General features: G+C 39.5%; 1 protein-coding gene across 17 annotated transcripts in view; it reads right to left on the minus strand.

The window, feature by feature from the left end:
* Positions 1–16,993, minus strand: part of PCDH15 (protocadherin related 15) — a 781,344-nt gene that overhangs the window by 274,487 nt on the left and 489,864 nt on the right. For 16 of the 17 annotated variants that reach the window (XM_088020022.1, XM_088020021.1, XM_088020020.1 and 13 more), the window contains one exon: positions 4,847–4,926. The exons of the other annotated variant lie outside the window; for it this stretch is intronic. In XM_088020022.1, coding sequence (XP_087876148.1) covers positions 4,847–4,926 — 80 coding nt within the window. The remainder of the gene's footprint in view (positions 1–4,846; positions 4,927–16,993) is intronic. 17 annotated transcript variants of the gene reach the window in all.

Raw genomic sequence — 16,993 nt, forward strand, 5'->3', positions numbered from 1 at the left:
TTGGTGGTTGCCAGGGGCAAGGGGAGGGGCGGATAGGGAGCAGCTGCTTATTGGGTTGGGCTTCCTTTTGGAGTGATAAAGATATTCTGGAACTAGAGACAAGGGGTTGTTGAACAACCCTGAGTCTGCTAAATGCCATTGAATTGTTTTGAAATGGTTAATTGTATGCTATGTGAATTTCACTTCCTTTGTATTAATTAGATTACACAGAAATCCCTCACCAAACTCGAAGGCTGTATTTCTGAAATGTATGGTGCTGGACAAAATCAAGCTTTTTGAGACAATGAGTTGCTTTGCTTAACCATGAAAGTGGTGTTCAAAAGTTGTTGAAGCCATGCAATTGAAACGTAGAGGAGGTTGTCTTACGTCCACACAAACCAATCTGCTAGCATTTAAAACCTGTAGCCGCTTTCCCAAATTGCACTGTCGATTAGGAAATACTGTAGCAGCCACATCACTGACAGAAATTATATCACAGATTTCACTTTGTATCCTAGGCTTCCTTGAAACGTTGTCAATATATTCCACTGGCTGCGATTTAATACCATTTACACTTACAAGTGTCTGAGACTGAGACATTTATCGTGTTGCCCGTGGGCACCATGTTTCAAGCCTCATGATGCTATTTAGAGAGGCTAGAGTATACTTGAAAATGTGTGATTGCTTCAAGTCGGATGTGGTGTTCCCTGTTAAATAGTGATTAGCGGTTAGCAAACACAGACGCACAGAGGGAGGTGGGCATATTGGCAGAGGTTCAGAAAAGAGGACCGTGGCGGGAGCTGAGGTGGTAAGGGCGTGAGAAAGTAGTTCCATCTGAATATGGATTTGGAAAGTAGGGGTGACAGAACAGAAAACGCGTATCATTTTCTTCTATGTTATGTAATCCTCAGTGTAATGCACACTGATGTGAAAAACCTAATAAGCTTTAAATTTAGGGTCAGACTGAACTTAGTCATGTAGAAAAAAAATTAAAATGCCAGTGAGGATAAAAAGAAAATTTTTCAAATAAAATTCTAACAAGCGGCAGATCTAACTCTTTGAGGTTCTTCTGTTCAGCATTTGAGCCTTTCAGCGTTATATCACATCCCCTGTATACAATTCCATTCAGAGGAATTCCTCACTCTCCTGCAACAGAAAATGTCAATATTTGGCCACCACCTTAGAAAGGAAGTGTTGTTTGCATTTTGTTTAAATGTTTACTGATCTGTGGCTATTTGATGAATGTACCGTATCGTATGCAACAATCAACAAAGACATTATGAAAAGTTGTTAAAATAATGCAGTGCATTACAGAACCACACAGATCTGGCCATTTAACAGGTGATATGGAATGATTTTCATGACAAACGCTTGTGATTTTTAGGAACAAGGCCTTTACTTTAAAGAGTGGGTTACTTTTGTGGCTCTATGACTAATCTGATACATTAATATGAGATAACAATCCAACATTTTGCAAATCCAAACCAGCATTGAAATGATTCTTTATTACTACTGATTTTTTTAAGGATTTATGAAAACTTTTGTCCTAGTTTTATTTCAATAAAACAAGGTAGACTAATGGTTTTGTAATGACGATTATTGCTAAAATTTGTATCATAGCACAAATTAATATAATATTTAAAGTAAGCAATGAACATGTACTTTTTTATTGTTCTAAGAAGGAAAGTGTAACCAGAAACATTATTTGTATACATTATAGTGTCCGATAAGGTAGACCATTCTTTCTTTTCTGTTATTCTCTAAAAGAGTTCTCTTAAATAGAAACAGTAGCACAAATTTGCACAGGCAGCCCAGAAGTTTCAGAGAGGGAAGGGATTAAAATTTCAATTTTGCCCCACTTCAAATGTGTGGTAATGGCCTAGGATAGCCGGCAACTATATTGACAGCAACAGCAATGAAGTGGCTGCCGTAAAATGACCATAGCATAGAAAGCAACGGACCTCGCGTGCTGGACCCTGAATCAAGAATGGTCATCAAAAGAGATCATGCAATCCTCACAAGGACGTGCCGTCCTCTAGCTGTCCTGGAAGCATTCTCCACTTAAGGAGTTGGTGTAGGAGCTGTGGTATTAGCAACTGTGGTCAGAATAGACAAGGAGGATGCCGCGTCGGCATCTTTCACACCTGCAAGAATCTCTGGGACCTAACGGTGTCTCGTTGGTTTCAAAGGCAGAGAGGAGACAAATAGGAAAGACACACTTGCTAGGGTAGGAGCACAGGGGGAGAATTTCTTCGGTAAAATTGGCGGCTCATCAGCTTTCCCAGCCCTCAGTTGAAAAATCTTTTCAGCCTCAGGGGAAAAGCAGATAAACACAGGAGTGGAAATCCTTCGCAGAGAGTAAGGGCTGGGCTTCCTGCTCGCTCAGGCGGGGAAAGGCTCACTATTGTCTTTTTTAAAAACAGCTTTATTAATGTATAACTCGCATATGCTCAAACTCACCCACTTAGAGGGTACGATTCAGTGAATGTTGGTATATTTGCAGAGTTGTCCAACCATCACCATAATCAGATCTGGAACATGCTCTTCACTATTAGCATCACCCACTGGCAGTCTCTCCCTGTTCTCTCCCATCCCCAACGCCCAGCCCCAGGCAACCACTAATCTATTTTTTTTTTTATCTCTATGGATTTGCCTATTCTGGACATTTCGTACAAATGGGATCATACCATGTGCTGTCCTTTGTGCATGACCTTCCACTGAGCATAATGTTGCTAAGGTTCAGCTATGCTGTAGCAGGTGTCGACACTAGGTTCTCCTTTATTGACAAAGTAATTGTATGAATACACGTTCTGTTCCTTGTTCATCTTTAGATGGACATTCCAGTTTCCACATTTTGCTATTGTAAATAATTCTGCCGTGTACATTCCTGTACAACTTTTCATGTGGATCCATGTTTTCCTTTCTTGAGTAGATATGGGTAGAATTACTGGATTATACGGTAACTCTGTGTTTCACATTTAGAAGAAATGACACATTGTTCTCCAAAGTACACACTGACTTTACTTCCCCTCCAGAAATATAGGAGGACTCTGAAATCTCACCCATACTTCTTATGTCCTTCCTTTTCTCATTCTGGACATTCTACATAGGTGAGAAGCAGTATCTGGTGATTTTCATCTGCATTTCCCTAATGACTAGTGATCACAAGTGAAACTCCACACACTGTTGGCCATTCATATAGCTTCTTGGGAGAAATGTCTAGTCAAATTCCTGTCCACTTTTATTTGGGTTATTTCTCTGTTTATTTTGGGGTTATAATAGTTCTTTGTGTATTCTAGATATACTTACGTCCTTTATCATCTACATTGTTTAAAATATTTTCTCTCAGGCTGGGGGTGGTCTTCACTTTCTTGGTACTGACTTTTGAAGCATATATTTTTCAAATTTTGATGAAGTCCAACTTACCTGTCTTCTTATTAATCACTTGTGGTTTTTATGTCCTATCTAGGAGAGCACTGCCTAATTCCAATAATGAAGATTTACTTCTGTATTTTCTTTAAAGAGTTAAATGCTTTTGTCTCTAATATTTAGGTCCATGATCCACTTTGAGTTAATTTTTGCTAATGGTGTGAGGTAAAGATCCAACTTCATTCTTTTGCATGCGGCCCCAGATTTCATTTACTGTAAAGCTTATTCTTTCCTGGTTGGATTGTCTTGGCCTTCCTTGGGGGGAAATTGATTGACCATAAATGTTATGATCTGGTTATTTCTGGACTCTTAACTTTATTTTAGCGATCTATACATGTACTTCTATACCAGTACCACACAGTCATGATTCCTGTTAAGGTGTCCCTTTAAAAAGTTTTCTTTCTTTCAGGATGATTGTAAATTACAGCTAATTGAGATTTGTATGTATCTATGGGGGGGGGGAATTCCAAATAGTTAAGTCTTTCCATTTTTTTAGATAGAAATTTTTTTATCTGTGAAATCGAAAAGTCTGAGAATTACTGTTTCCCGGCAAACTCACTCATGGTTGGCACATCCTAGTCAGAGTGAAATTACAGGTGTTCCTCCCAAGACCAGTGACCATGCATGGTTCCCCTGATTTGGCATGATGCACCCATGTTCCTGAGATGAAAGCAGTGCTTGGCTCATCTGTGGAAATTCTCACTTTGTGATCATGGGCCCTGTTCAGGTTTCCATTCTTTTAGGATGTAAAACCACCCGTGGACACAAAGAAAGATTCAGAGAGGTAGCAAGCATGACTCCCTAAGGACCAGCCCTACGTGACAGCAACAGGGCAACTTTGCTCTTAGACAAGGGAAGCCAATGATCCCTCTGCAAACCGTGGTGTCTCTTTCCGGGCCTCCTGACTTTCTCCTGCTGCACTCTGAGGGGAGTAGAGCGACACCAATATACGCCCCACAAGGCTTAGCAGGGCCATGGTAATGTTTTTGTCCTAGCTTTTTCAGAATACACCTACTTTCCTCAAAAACGGAAGGGTAGACTTCGATGGTACTTTAAATGTGTTTGAATTATTGCTTTGTCTTACAAAATTTTCTTCGAATGACCAATTTAGTGCCACATTACTCTTGGTAGAAATGTCCTTGTTATTATGAGTAACTGACAACTTTAAAGGGATCTAATTAATCCCAGGCTACAAATAAAATGTTTCTACCTCCGTGGATTTTTACCTAGTGAAAATGTTTAAAATAAATAGTCTCCTGGGTAAGATTTCTGAATTCAGAATTATCCCCCACCCCTGATCTCATTCGCATTCATAGGGGAAAAAAAAGTAAAAGAAAACTACAGCCAGCTGAAAACCACTGATTAGAAGTCTGTTCCCCCCCCGGTACACTGTTTAATGTCTTCAAAAAAATAAATTTTGAAATCATTTTTAACTTACGTCTCCGAAAGATTAAAAACTCGTTGAGGATCTCCGTTCTCAATGGTGTATGATATTGGGTCTCCCTCTCGATCAGTTGCCTTCAGAGAGAAAACATGATTGGATTATCGAGTAACTGATATAGGTCCTGGTCCATACAGTGGAATATAGGAGCTGGAAGCTAACAGCGTGGAATAGCCACGGGACACTTAAGGGTTACAAAATGAGCTAATTCCGAATTTCATATCTGACCCCAGCATTTCTGTCATTTCCTCTCATTTGAAAGCAGTAACAATGAATAAGAATAATATCGCCCTAATGTGTACATAATCTTACCTGGTGCAGAAATAGATTAATGGCTCTCTTAAGGTTTATGTATTTGATTTACATGAGTGTATCTCTCTAGTTTACAAATGTGTTACTGTTTGCATAAATGTTTACAGTGTAGAGAAACTGTCTAGTCCACTGGTTTCTTTTTCTGCTGAGCATATATCAAGTCTGGAAGCTTTATGGTTAAGAATCCTGAATCTGAAGCCAGAAACCTGAATTTGAAACTGGCTTCCCTTACTAAATGTGTGATTATTTTTCAACTTCTTCATTTGCAAATGAGAACTTTAACAATAACAAAAGTCAATCAATCTTGGGAGGTTTGACTGACATGATTTCTGTCCAAAAGCCAAATTTTTAATCAAGCCAAGTGACCACCTTTTTCAGGCCTGCATTGTATTTCTTTTGAGTAATGCTTTTGCATTATGATGGATACACAGTCACTAAAATACAACGGAATGAAATCAAGTAGTAAAATAAAATGAAATATTCAATTAGCTAGGGTAATATCTTGGAGCATTCCATTTCTAGCTAAATCTCAAATTTTAAATTGCCTTGATTTCATTATAATGGAAATCTCAGAGTAGAGAGTAAGAAACACAATGTATTTTTTTAAACAGGCTCAATAGAATTGACAGTAGATGCTTGATGTTTTCCTCTTATTTTTCTGTTCTCTGCCAGGCAGGTATTCGCCAAAAAGAGAAAAGAGAACTACAAATAATGACACAGTTAAGTTTTTGAAGAAACACAGAATTATGCTAGATTTAGTGAGACAGGGAAACTGAAGGATTGTATAAAAATCTGTTTTTTGCTCCTTTTCCTGCTTCTATTCTTCCTGGACCCGCGTCCCCACCTCATACACGTGTTGTAGTATGTCCTCCCTGTAAGGGACAAGGAATTCATGATTTCTTTGGACTCCTCTAGCACAACATATAACATCTAAGGGGTAGCGGGGCAAGAATGCCTGGATGAGGTCATCGCCTGTATATTCCAGACTGAGGAGGGAGCAGAAGGCAAGCCGAGGACAGAGCACCAGCTGACACCCCGCAACCTCCCCCCACCCCCACTCCTGGGTGGGACATGTGTGACATTCTTCCAGGAAACTCCCAAACTCTCTTTATGTTAATACATTGCTAGAGGGCAAAACGACCTTAACTTGACAATGGCAAGGCCTCAGGTATCCAGTGAGTCTTCTTTAACGTACAAAAATCCTTTTGAAACCTCCCTTTTCCTTACCTTCCCCAACCCATAGTATATCGTCAGCCACCCCTCACAACCGCGGAGCAGCAGCTCTTTCTGCCCACGGGGCCTGTCCCCATGCTTTAATAAAACCACCATTTTGCACCAAAGACATCTCAAGAATTCTTTCTTGGTCGTGGGCTCCGGACATCACCCCACCGAACCTCACCTATATTCTAAAACCACATCAAGACCACCCATGCTGGACAGCTCAACCCAAGACCCTTGGCTCCAGGGAATGTGCCTTAGGGAGGACACCTGGACGCCTGCCCTTGTTCTCACCCGTTCCCGAACACCTGAGGGATATGCACACCACAACACAATCCTCAATAAAATCCTCAGACTCTGAATAAAGATGAGACTCTGCTTTCCTTTCTGTGTCTTCCAGACACTGTCTGTACCTGTATCTTCGATAAACTCTTGCTCTTACCTGCTGCTGGCTCCCATTAGATTTCCATCCTGCCTGCAGCCATGGACCTTCCTGGCTGGTCCTATGGGACCCTGTCTGGGTCCTCAGACCCAGCCTGCTTATGTCCTTAAGAGACTGCTTGTTACCACGGAAAAGCTCACACTAAAGTTTTTCCATTGTTTTTCTCTTTCAGTCAGTCATTTTTACCTGTCATATTGTGACAGATATTATCAATTTCTTTTTGTTTGTTCATTGGTATGTAGTTGCTGCTGCTTTCTGAAAGACAATTTATTGTCTTGTATTTTCATAAAAGCCAGAAGAAATGGATTCTGAAGCAGGATAGCTTTGTGTAAATAATGTTAAGTCCAGATTAATGTTCCCCTTTCTTCTAATGTATCGAGTCTAATACTTAATATCGTTGCTTAGGGATGAAAGCGCTGTGAATGCTGAGTCATTTTATTTATTTAAGTCATTATGTTGTTATGTCACTAAAATAACAAGGGAGAAAAATTCCTAGAGGATTTTCAGTTTTTTCATCCACATTAATTACTTTCAATCCCTGAGTTACCTTGAAGTACTTCCTTTTGTTTGACCATTTAAATACTTAAGAAATGTGAGAGGCCGTAATCTGCCTACTTCAATCTCATGTGAGGTTGTGTCCATATTAGAAAGCTTGAAGACCCAGGATTTGGAAGGAAATCCTTATTTGATTGTTTTGTTTCTTTCAGTCCTCTGTGTTTGTTTCAGGATCTGTGGCCAAGGGTGTAGTAATTAGGGAGGATTCATCATTTCTCAGGCCACAATGCAAGGCGGGGGATGGTGCCATCAGGATCAGACCTCTGAAATCTATCCATTACATGTGTTAGCACTTGTGTAAGTACTTTACATCTCTACTTGTCCGTATTTAAGGAGAGAAACTATTTCAAGTTTATTTATTTATTTGAGAGAGAGAGGGCGAACAGGGTAAGTGTGGAGGGAGAAGGAGAGAGCGAATCTCAAACATACTCCCCACTGAGCACAGAGCCCGACTCAGGGCTCGATCCCACAGTCCTGAGAGCACAACCTGAGCTGAAATCAAGAGTTGGATGCTCAACCGAGGGAGCCACCCAGGCGGCCCAAGGAGAGGAGTTATTTAAAGAAAGAAATAACACATAAGAGGAATAACTGGAAAAATCGGAAAAAGCAATGATTCTTGGAGTATAAAGATATGATCATGTGCATATTTCTGACCTAAAATACATTTCTAAAAACATTTTTTAAATAGTTTTTTTTTTTTTTTCCCCTAGGGGTGCTTGGGTGGCTCAGTCAGTTAAGCATCTGCCTTAAGCTCAGGTCATGATCTCAGGGTCCTGGGATCTAATCCCACATTGGGCTACCTGCTCAGCGGGGAGTCTGTTTTTCCCTCTGCCCCTCCCCCTTGCTTGTGCATGCTCTCTCTCTCTCTCTCTCAAATAAATAAATAAAATCTTTTAAAAAATTTAAAAATATTTTTTTTTCTATATATAAGTCTAGCTAGCCATCTCTAAATGCTGGGCAGAAATTCAAATATGATACTGAACAGTGAATCCTTAAGTTAGAATTCATTGACTATTTACTATGTGTCAGGAACTATACTTGCATGCCTTGTCTCATTTAAACCTCACAGCAACCATATAGTAAATGGGAAATGCAAAGGACTTCAGTTCTCAGAGTCTTTCTGGCACCACTCCAATTGGAGTTCCCTATAATTTGCTTAATTGGAAAATACATCTTTTTTTTTTTTAATCTGGAGATAGTAATAACTTTTATCTTAAAAAGAGAGCGAGTAGTGTAAATGTTTTCCATAACGGAACAGAAAGGAATCTCTCATTCTTTGTGCAAATATATATTCTGTGCCTTTATTTCTGATCAGTCGGGTCCAATCCAAGCCCTCTGTGCAAGGTGTGAGAGAGTACAGGAGCCGTCATCTTAGGGGGCCTGGCTGGGTGTGGGCTCCGGAGCCAGCCCCCTCGGGTGCCATCTCCTCTTAGGCAAGAGGCCTAATGACAAAATGAAGCTAACAACAGTAACACACACAGTATTCACTCATGGATTCAACAAATAGTTATCAATCATCTGCACTGTGTTAAATGGGCCCTGGGGCTTCCATGCAGACAAAAGTCCGTGAGCAACACAGACAAGAATTCTGCCTTTGTGCAACTTACACTGTAGTACGGGCAGTCAGAGACAAAACAAAATAATTCATGACAATATACAGTTTTCAGATCTCTATAAGTGCTGTGGAAATATGAGGTAATTTAGGAAGGGCATAAGGTTGGTGGGCGGGGGGGTTGCAGTCATATGTAGGTCATCAGGAAAGCTATCAGGAAAACGCGATGCAAATGCAAATGCATTTGTGAGGGGCCAGAGAGCAAGTCTTGTGGGGAACGGTATTCTGGCAGAGGGCACCGGGAAGGAAAAGACCATGAGATGGAAACAGGCCTCGTGAACGTGAGGAAGAGAGAGCAAATGGAAAACCAGCTCCTGTTTTGCTTGGCCTCAGGTAAACAACCTGAGGTTAAATACCTCGGGTTAAATAACTGAATGATACTCACTTTGGACAGCTAGCAAGGAATGGAATTATTTAGTCCCGGGTCTGCTGATAGATGTTTAACAACACAACGAACTACAATCAAGCTAATTGTCCTGTAATGTTTGCTAGTAGGACAAGGAGTAACTTTTTAAAGATCAAGGCCACTGCTGTTTCTAGTCTGCTTAACCAGGTAACTGACAGCATATAATTCAGGTCTCCCAGTTGTCAGAAGCACCAAGGACACAAAAGTATTTACCTCAATAGGCACGGTGCTTAGACACTGGAAAAAAGGAATTTTGAAAAAGAAAACAAATCTTCTCTAAACTAATATTCCATTCATGTTAAAGACGAATACAGCCATCAAATACCATCTGGTAGACTGCACTTTATGCACACAGAATGATTCTGCACATTTCACAGGACATTAAGACAAAGCACCTGACCCGAGGGATTCTAAAATAGATAAAAATCAACAGATTTAGATGATCTTTTCTTTTCTCACTTAGGCAAACGAGTTCTGATTTATGTTATTAAACTACTTGAGAGCAAGAACGGAGGTTTTCAATTCAGCACAGCAGTGTTTCCAAAAATGTGTATGCGGGCACTCCTGGTGTCAAATACTGGCCCTTTAACAAAATGTTAATGTTTACGAATCTATTTTGATGAATAATGCAGACTTTTTTATGTCAAGAAGTGCTGTTTTGTCATGTATGATCCTGATTTAAAATTTCCTTCTGGAAGTAAGTTCATTTACGTAAAGAAGTCAGATTGTTCAATTTTCTAAAAAATATAAGTAAATTGATAAATAGGATGCAGTGTAACATATCTGAAACTTGGAAATACAGCTCACATAGAATGTCCATATGATACAGGAGCGTACCTGAACACCTTCAATCCTGTCCAGCTATTAACTCTATTTCTCATTGTTCTCATTCTCTCTTGGAACCATCTCGATCACGTTTCCAACCCTCCCAAGAGTACTACACCGAAACTGCTCTTTTCAACACGCCGAGTAAATTCCGTATTAGTAAAATCACCCATCAGTCCACAGTCTTTGTTTCCATTTGTTTCTTTGTTTTGTTTGTTTTTAACATGACCTCTCAGTAGCATCAGGAATAAATGATCTCTCCCTTCTCCTTGACACACTTTTTTCCCCAAGTCCACTTCAGGACATTTCTTCTGGGTCCCCATTCCTGATCCTCCTCACCTCCTTGGCACTTTAAAATCAGCCTTTGGATGTCTTCTACTTTCACTCCCTCAAGAACCTCATCCAATCTCAAAGTTCTAAGTAGTACTTAAATGCTCAAGACCCCAGATGGATATTTTCTAGTCCAAACTTCTTCCCCAGACACATACCCAACTGCCTACTCAGTAGCTTTAATTAGATGTCAAAAGACATTTCAAATTTGACATGTCCAAAATTGAATTATTTCTCCTCTGACATTCTTTTCATTCTGGCTATAATGGAAATTCAATCCTACCAGTTGCTTGGGCTGTAACTTAATAGCCATTCTTCACTTGTCTTCTCTCCCAAAATCCACAATCACCAACAAATCCTCTAGTGTCTACCTACAAAATAGAAAAAAGTGGAAACCACTTCTCCCTATGTCCAGAAATATCACTCCAGGCTAGTCTGGACTCCTGAAATAGCACCCTAACTAATTTGCACAATTCCTCACATTTCACTACAGACCATTCTCAATAGAGAATCGTAGGATCCTTTTAAATTTTAAGTTTATTCGTGTCACTGCTCTATTCAAATTCTTCCATTAGTACTCACTTCCACTGAGAATAATTATCTCCACACTTCTCCAGGTCCTGGGGGACTTCATTTCTATAGGTTCCCTCTTCTCTTGTTCTACTCCTGTCACACTGGTATCTTCACTGTTCCTCAAACACACCAGGCAGGTCTGAACTTCAGGGCCTTGCCACATGCACCCGAAGTACTCTGCCCTAGATGAGCCATGCCCACATGGCTCCTTTTCTCACCTTCGTCAATTCTTTGATAATGCCACCTTAGCAAAATCATCACTGATCAAATTGTCATCCCCCATTACTCCTCTCAATTTTTCCTCATTTACATTTTCACATAGCATTTATTACCTCCTAAAATTCTATATCGCTCACATATATTTTGTTAATTTTTCTTTTTCTTACTAGAATGTAAGCTCCATGAAGGCAGAACACTCGTCTGCTTTGTTACTAATGTGCTTTAGTATTTACAATTTGGGCTTGCCTTTGTATTCCTTGTGGCCAAGAAGGTAAGTTTAGTGTAATGAAGAAAGTATAGTGATCTAGTTTGTTTTGTACTTCAAGCAACTATATTTACAGTAAAAAAAAAAAATGTACTTTGGTCTTCATCTTACATACCCCATGTTTGTCTGTCTCACTTTCTTCCAGACTTGAGTCAGAAAAGAGATTGTGACATAGAACACTAGCCCTTGTTACTACTGCCTATTGGTGGCAGCTAATAATCTCCAAAGGTAATCTAATTACTGTGGGGAGATATTTGGCTCCCGTCAGTTCTCAACACTCAACATTTGGTAATAAACCAAATAAATACAATTCATAAACAACATTTTCAATGCTAAAATAGCTAAACAAAATGACTCTTGTTCAGTTCTAAATAAATTGAAGAGGGTGTGTATGTTTCCAGGCCTATGGAGATCTGAAGACCTACAAAGCCCCTACTTAGACTCTTGCACATTAGTTCAAGGGTTTCTCAAGCCCTCCCTCACAGTCTACGTACTAGTTCCCAGACGTCAGCACATCAAAACCAGATTTTCAAAATTGTGCAGTTAATAGAGCCAGGCCAATTGAATGGACTAAGCACACAGCTAATGGTCTGACAGTACTGAGGGAAAAAGACAGAAAAATCTATTTAAACAAGAGCATGGGGATCAATAAGCAGAGGGATCCATTAAGCCTCACATACCGCCATACCATTTGTTGATATAAATACAGAATCTAATTTAGAATCTAAGAGTCACATTATCCTGTGTTCAGTAAGCCAAAAAATGTACTGGGCAACCATTATAAAGAATCTATTTCACGCTAGGAATCAGGAATGATATGTCATGTAGTACAGTCCCTACCTTTGAGAAAATTCTGATCATTGGTGATATTAACACTGAAAAAGAGTTAAATAATGTTCAGAATACTGTGATTAAGCCTATACTTATAAAAAATAGCCCAGAGCTGGTAATCATACGATTGAGAACCTAGTCCGAATTATCTTGGTTTTAACTACCTGAACTGGGCTCTGTCGCTGAACCTATATTCTCAATCATTAAATGGATAAATAACACTTGAAATGTATAGTCTATACGGTTGATGTAGAATCAGATGAGGCAACAGATGTTTAGAAAACTCTAGAATTCTATTCCAATTAAAAGTACTGTCTAAGGAACTGATTTAATTTGGTAACTAAAAATCTTGAGCTTTAAAGCAAAAAAAAGGGGGGGATGAAAGTTGTCACTTATTAGTTATGCAAATCACTAAACCTGTTTACGTCTCAATGACTCCATGTATGATACTGAAATAAGATTATTCCCTTAATACATTTTTTTGCAGTTGATACCTGCATTTAAAAATGAGCAAAAATAGAGCACACAAGGGAAAGACTTCAGGAATGGCTGAGTGAAGTCCTCTCCCATGAAAACAACCATGACTACTAAAAAATAGTTTAAAAAAATTAGGGTCTCTGGAAATTGTTCTAAGAGTGTACAGTAATGAGAGAAACATTTATTAAAAAAAAAATCTACAAAATCTCAGTCAGAACAGCAGGAGTCTTTGGCATTGGAGCAATAAGGTATTCCCCCTCTAACTCTCAGCCCGCACAGCATGAGAGAAGGTCTACTTGTGGCAGGTGTAAGCAGAGTCACTGCACCCCTTCTCCCTCACCGCGCCAGTGAAAGACTACGGCATCTGCCCTGGAGCGACAGGCCCACAGCGTTCCTTATCCTCTGCCTGTCAGTCCATGCTGCAGAAACCCACCGTCTGCCATCTGCTAATTCTTTCTCTGTCTATAATGGAATAAAATTAGAAACCAACAACATCAAGTCTCAAAATTCACAACTATACAGAAATGAAAACAGCACTCAGAGACAAAGAAGACAATGCAAAGGAAATGAGAAAAAGCTTCAAAATGAATGAAAATTGTTTAAAGGATCCTCAAAAAATTAAAAATAGAGCTATCCTATGACCCAGCAATTGCACTCCTGGGTATTTACACCAAAGACACAGATGTAGTGAAAAGAAGGGCCACATGCACCCCAATGTTCATAGCAGCAGTGTCCGCAATAGCCAAACTGTGGAAAGAGCCAAGATGCCCTTCGATAGACAAATGGATAAAGAAGATGTGGTCCATATACACAGTGGAATATAACTCAACCATCAGAAAGGATGAATACCCAACTTTTACATCAACATGGATGGGACTGGGGGAGATTAGGCTGAGTGAAATAAGTCAAGCAGAGAAAGTCAATTATCATATGGTTTCACTTATTTGTGGAACATAAGGAATAACATGGAGGACATTAGGAGAAGGAAGGGAAAAATGAAGGGGGGGAAATTGGAGGGGGAGACGAACCATGAGAGATGATGGACTCTGAGAAACACACTGAGGGTTCTAGAGGGGAGGGGGGTGGGGGCATGGGTTAGCCTGGTGATGGGTATTAAGGAGGGCACGTACTGCATGGAGCATTGGGTGTTATATGCAAACAATGAATCATGGAACACGATACATCAAAAACGAATGATGTAGTGTATGGTGATTAACATAACATAATACAATAAAATTAAACTAAAAAAAACTACACTAAAACTTATGCAATGATATAAGGCAGTTCTTGGAGAAAAAGATACAGCTGTAAGCATCTATATCTACAAAGGGGTAAGTTTTCAAGTCAATAACTTTTCATCTAAGACAATGAGAAAAGATGAGTAAAATAAACGTAAAGCAAGGAGAAGAAATAAAAATTAAAGTGGGAATTAATGAAATAAAAATAGAAAAACAGTAGAGAAGAATCAATGAAACCAAAAGTTGATGTTTGAAAAGATCAACAAGATTGACAAGATTTGGGCGCCTGGGTGGCTCAGTCGGTTCAGCGGCTGCCTTCAGCTCAGGTCATGATCTTGGAGTCCCGGGATCGAGTCCCACATCGGGCTCCCTGCTCAGCAGGGAGTCTGCTTCTCCCTCTGACCCTCTCCCCTCTCATGCTCTCTCTCTATCTCATTCTCTCTCTCAAATAAATAAAAAATCTTTAAAAAAAACTTATAAAAAAAAAGATTGACAAGATTCCAGTCAGACTGATAAAGGAAAAAAAAAAGAGAAGAGAGAAGGTTCAAATTACTAAAATCAGGAACAAAAGCGGAGCTATCCCTATGGCCTCACAGCAATAAAGCAGATTTAGGGAAATCTGATGAAAACCTCGATCCCACCATATTAAATAACCTAGATGAAATGAACAGATCCCTAGCAGTACACAAATTACCAGAACTGATTCAAGATGATAAAGACAATCTGGATAGATGTATAATGAGTAAGAAGATAAAATTAGTAATCTCAAAAACAAAACAATAAAAAACTGCATTAAAGAAAAAAAAAGGCCCAAATAGCTTTACTAGTGAATTCTACTAAACACTAAAGAATTGACAGCATTTTCACAATCTCTTCCAAAATATTTAAGAAGAGGAAAAACTTCCTAATTATAGGGCTTATGTTACTGTCATACTGAAACCAGACAGAGGTACCCCAAGAAAAGAATGCTATAGGTCAATCTAGCTTATGAATATAGAGGTAAAACTCCTTAACAAAATACCAGCAATTCAAATTCAGCAATATATAGAAACGATCATACATAATGACAAAATGTGATTTGTCACAAGTATGCAAAGTTGTTTCAACATAAGAAAATCAATTAATGTACGAAACAGATTTTTTTTTTTTAAAGGATCATCTCAGCAAAATCAGGAAAAGCATTTGACAAAATCCAAAACTCCCAACTGGCATCATAGTGATGTTGAAAGAATCACAGCTTTTCCCCTAGGGTCAGGAATAAGAGAAAGATTTATACCAAAAACTATTACAACATTTTACTGAAAGTTCTAGTTGGAGTAATTAGGCAAGAAAAAGACATAAGAGTCATTGCAGAAAGGAAGAAGTAACAGTATCTCCATTTGCAGATGAAATTATCTTTTAAACAAAAAATCCTAAAGAATCTACTCAAAAACTATTAGACTAATAAATGAGTTCAGAAAGGATGCAGGATAGAAGACCAATATGAAAATATCCATAGTATTTCTATATCCTCGTGATGAATGATCACGTGTGAAAATAAGGAAAAGATTCCACTTCATAAAATTAAAAAAAAACAAAATAATCAGGAATAGATTTAATGAGAGAAGTAGAAACATTGCAGTCGGAAAATACAAAACATTGTTAGAACTGCCTGATGTGGAGAGTCAGAGCCTGGGTGGGGGGTTGGCAGCCTGTCATGGGGCACCCACACCCATGTGGGAAGGGCACTCATGATGCCTTGGAATGGGATGGTAACCTAGGCGAATAAGCCTGGCTTCCGTGAGAGGGTGGTGGCTTGGTGTGGTCGCGAAGTCCAAAGAGCCTTGCTGTTGAGCTCCGAGGTCCCGAGGCCGTCTGCGTGGGAAGGGGGCTGGTAGGACATCAATCTCCCATGGCCTATCGCAGCACAAGGGGAATGGAGAAGGGAACCGTTTGTATACGGTGGTAGCAGCTGGTAGTGAGATGTGCTGAAGTTTGGACTCTGTAGGGAAGGTGTTTGCATGACCCTGCGCAGCACTCCAAAGTCCACGTAGGGTGGGGAGTGCATCTGTATTGGGAGAAGAAGAGGGACAGTCAGGCTTGTGGCACTAGAACGTGAGAGGGGTAAGGAGGACATCAGCATGGGTGTCAAGAGGAAACTGGTTATGTTTATAAGTAAATATACTAAGGATAAACAGGCCAGTTTTCTCATTGTGACCGTTATTAGTGTGAACCAAGAGCTTTATACATATATATATGTTTATTTACATATATTATATATTTACATATAATATTTCATAAGGTATAAAATGTACACATGCAATATTACATATAATGAGTATACGTATGTTATGCAGACATATATGTAGGCATAAATACAGATGCAAATGAACACGTGTGTATATATCATACACACTTCTGTATGTGGTGTGTGTAGACACGTGTGTGTATGTTTGAGTACATGCATGCATGCACACAGAGGTATGTACATAGACTGACAGCTTAGGCCATTGAGAAGACCTGGAAGCAGAGAGAGCCAATAGCCAGGAACATTCCGTGCTCTCAGACCTGGTTTCTAAATGCTACCCCCACTGAAAGACACCAGAGCTTTTTAGAGAAATGGTTAGATCTCGGGCTGGGATAAGAGAAGTCTAAAATGGGTGCTCAAAACATGACAGGGCCATGCGAAAAGACACAGAAGCCTGTTCAGATGGGCTCATCAAGGCTAATTCTGGGACGATTTGAGCATCAGAATAAATAATGATTGTCATGGTTTATAATCAACTGAAGCAGATAAATTTTTGAGCTCGTATTGGTATTGATAAATAATTGAATAAATACATGGGGGAGGAAAGATAGCTT

The sequence above is a fragment of the Eumetopias jubatus genome, unplaced genomic scaffold (assembly GCF_037043125.1).
Source record: "Eumetopias jubatus isolate StellerSeaLion01/CBP00866 unplaced genomic scaffold, mEumJub1_p1.0 scaffold_17, whole genome shotgun sequence".
NCBI classification, from domain to species: domain Eukaryota; kingdom Metazoa; phylum Chordata; class Mammalia; order Carnivora; family Otariidae; genus Eumetopias; species Eumetopias jubatus.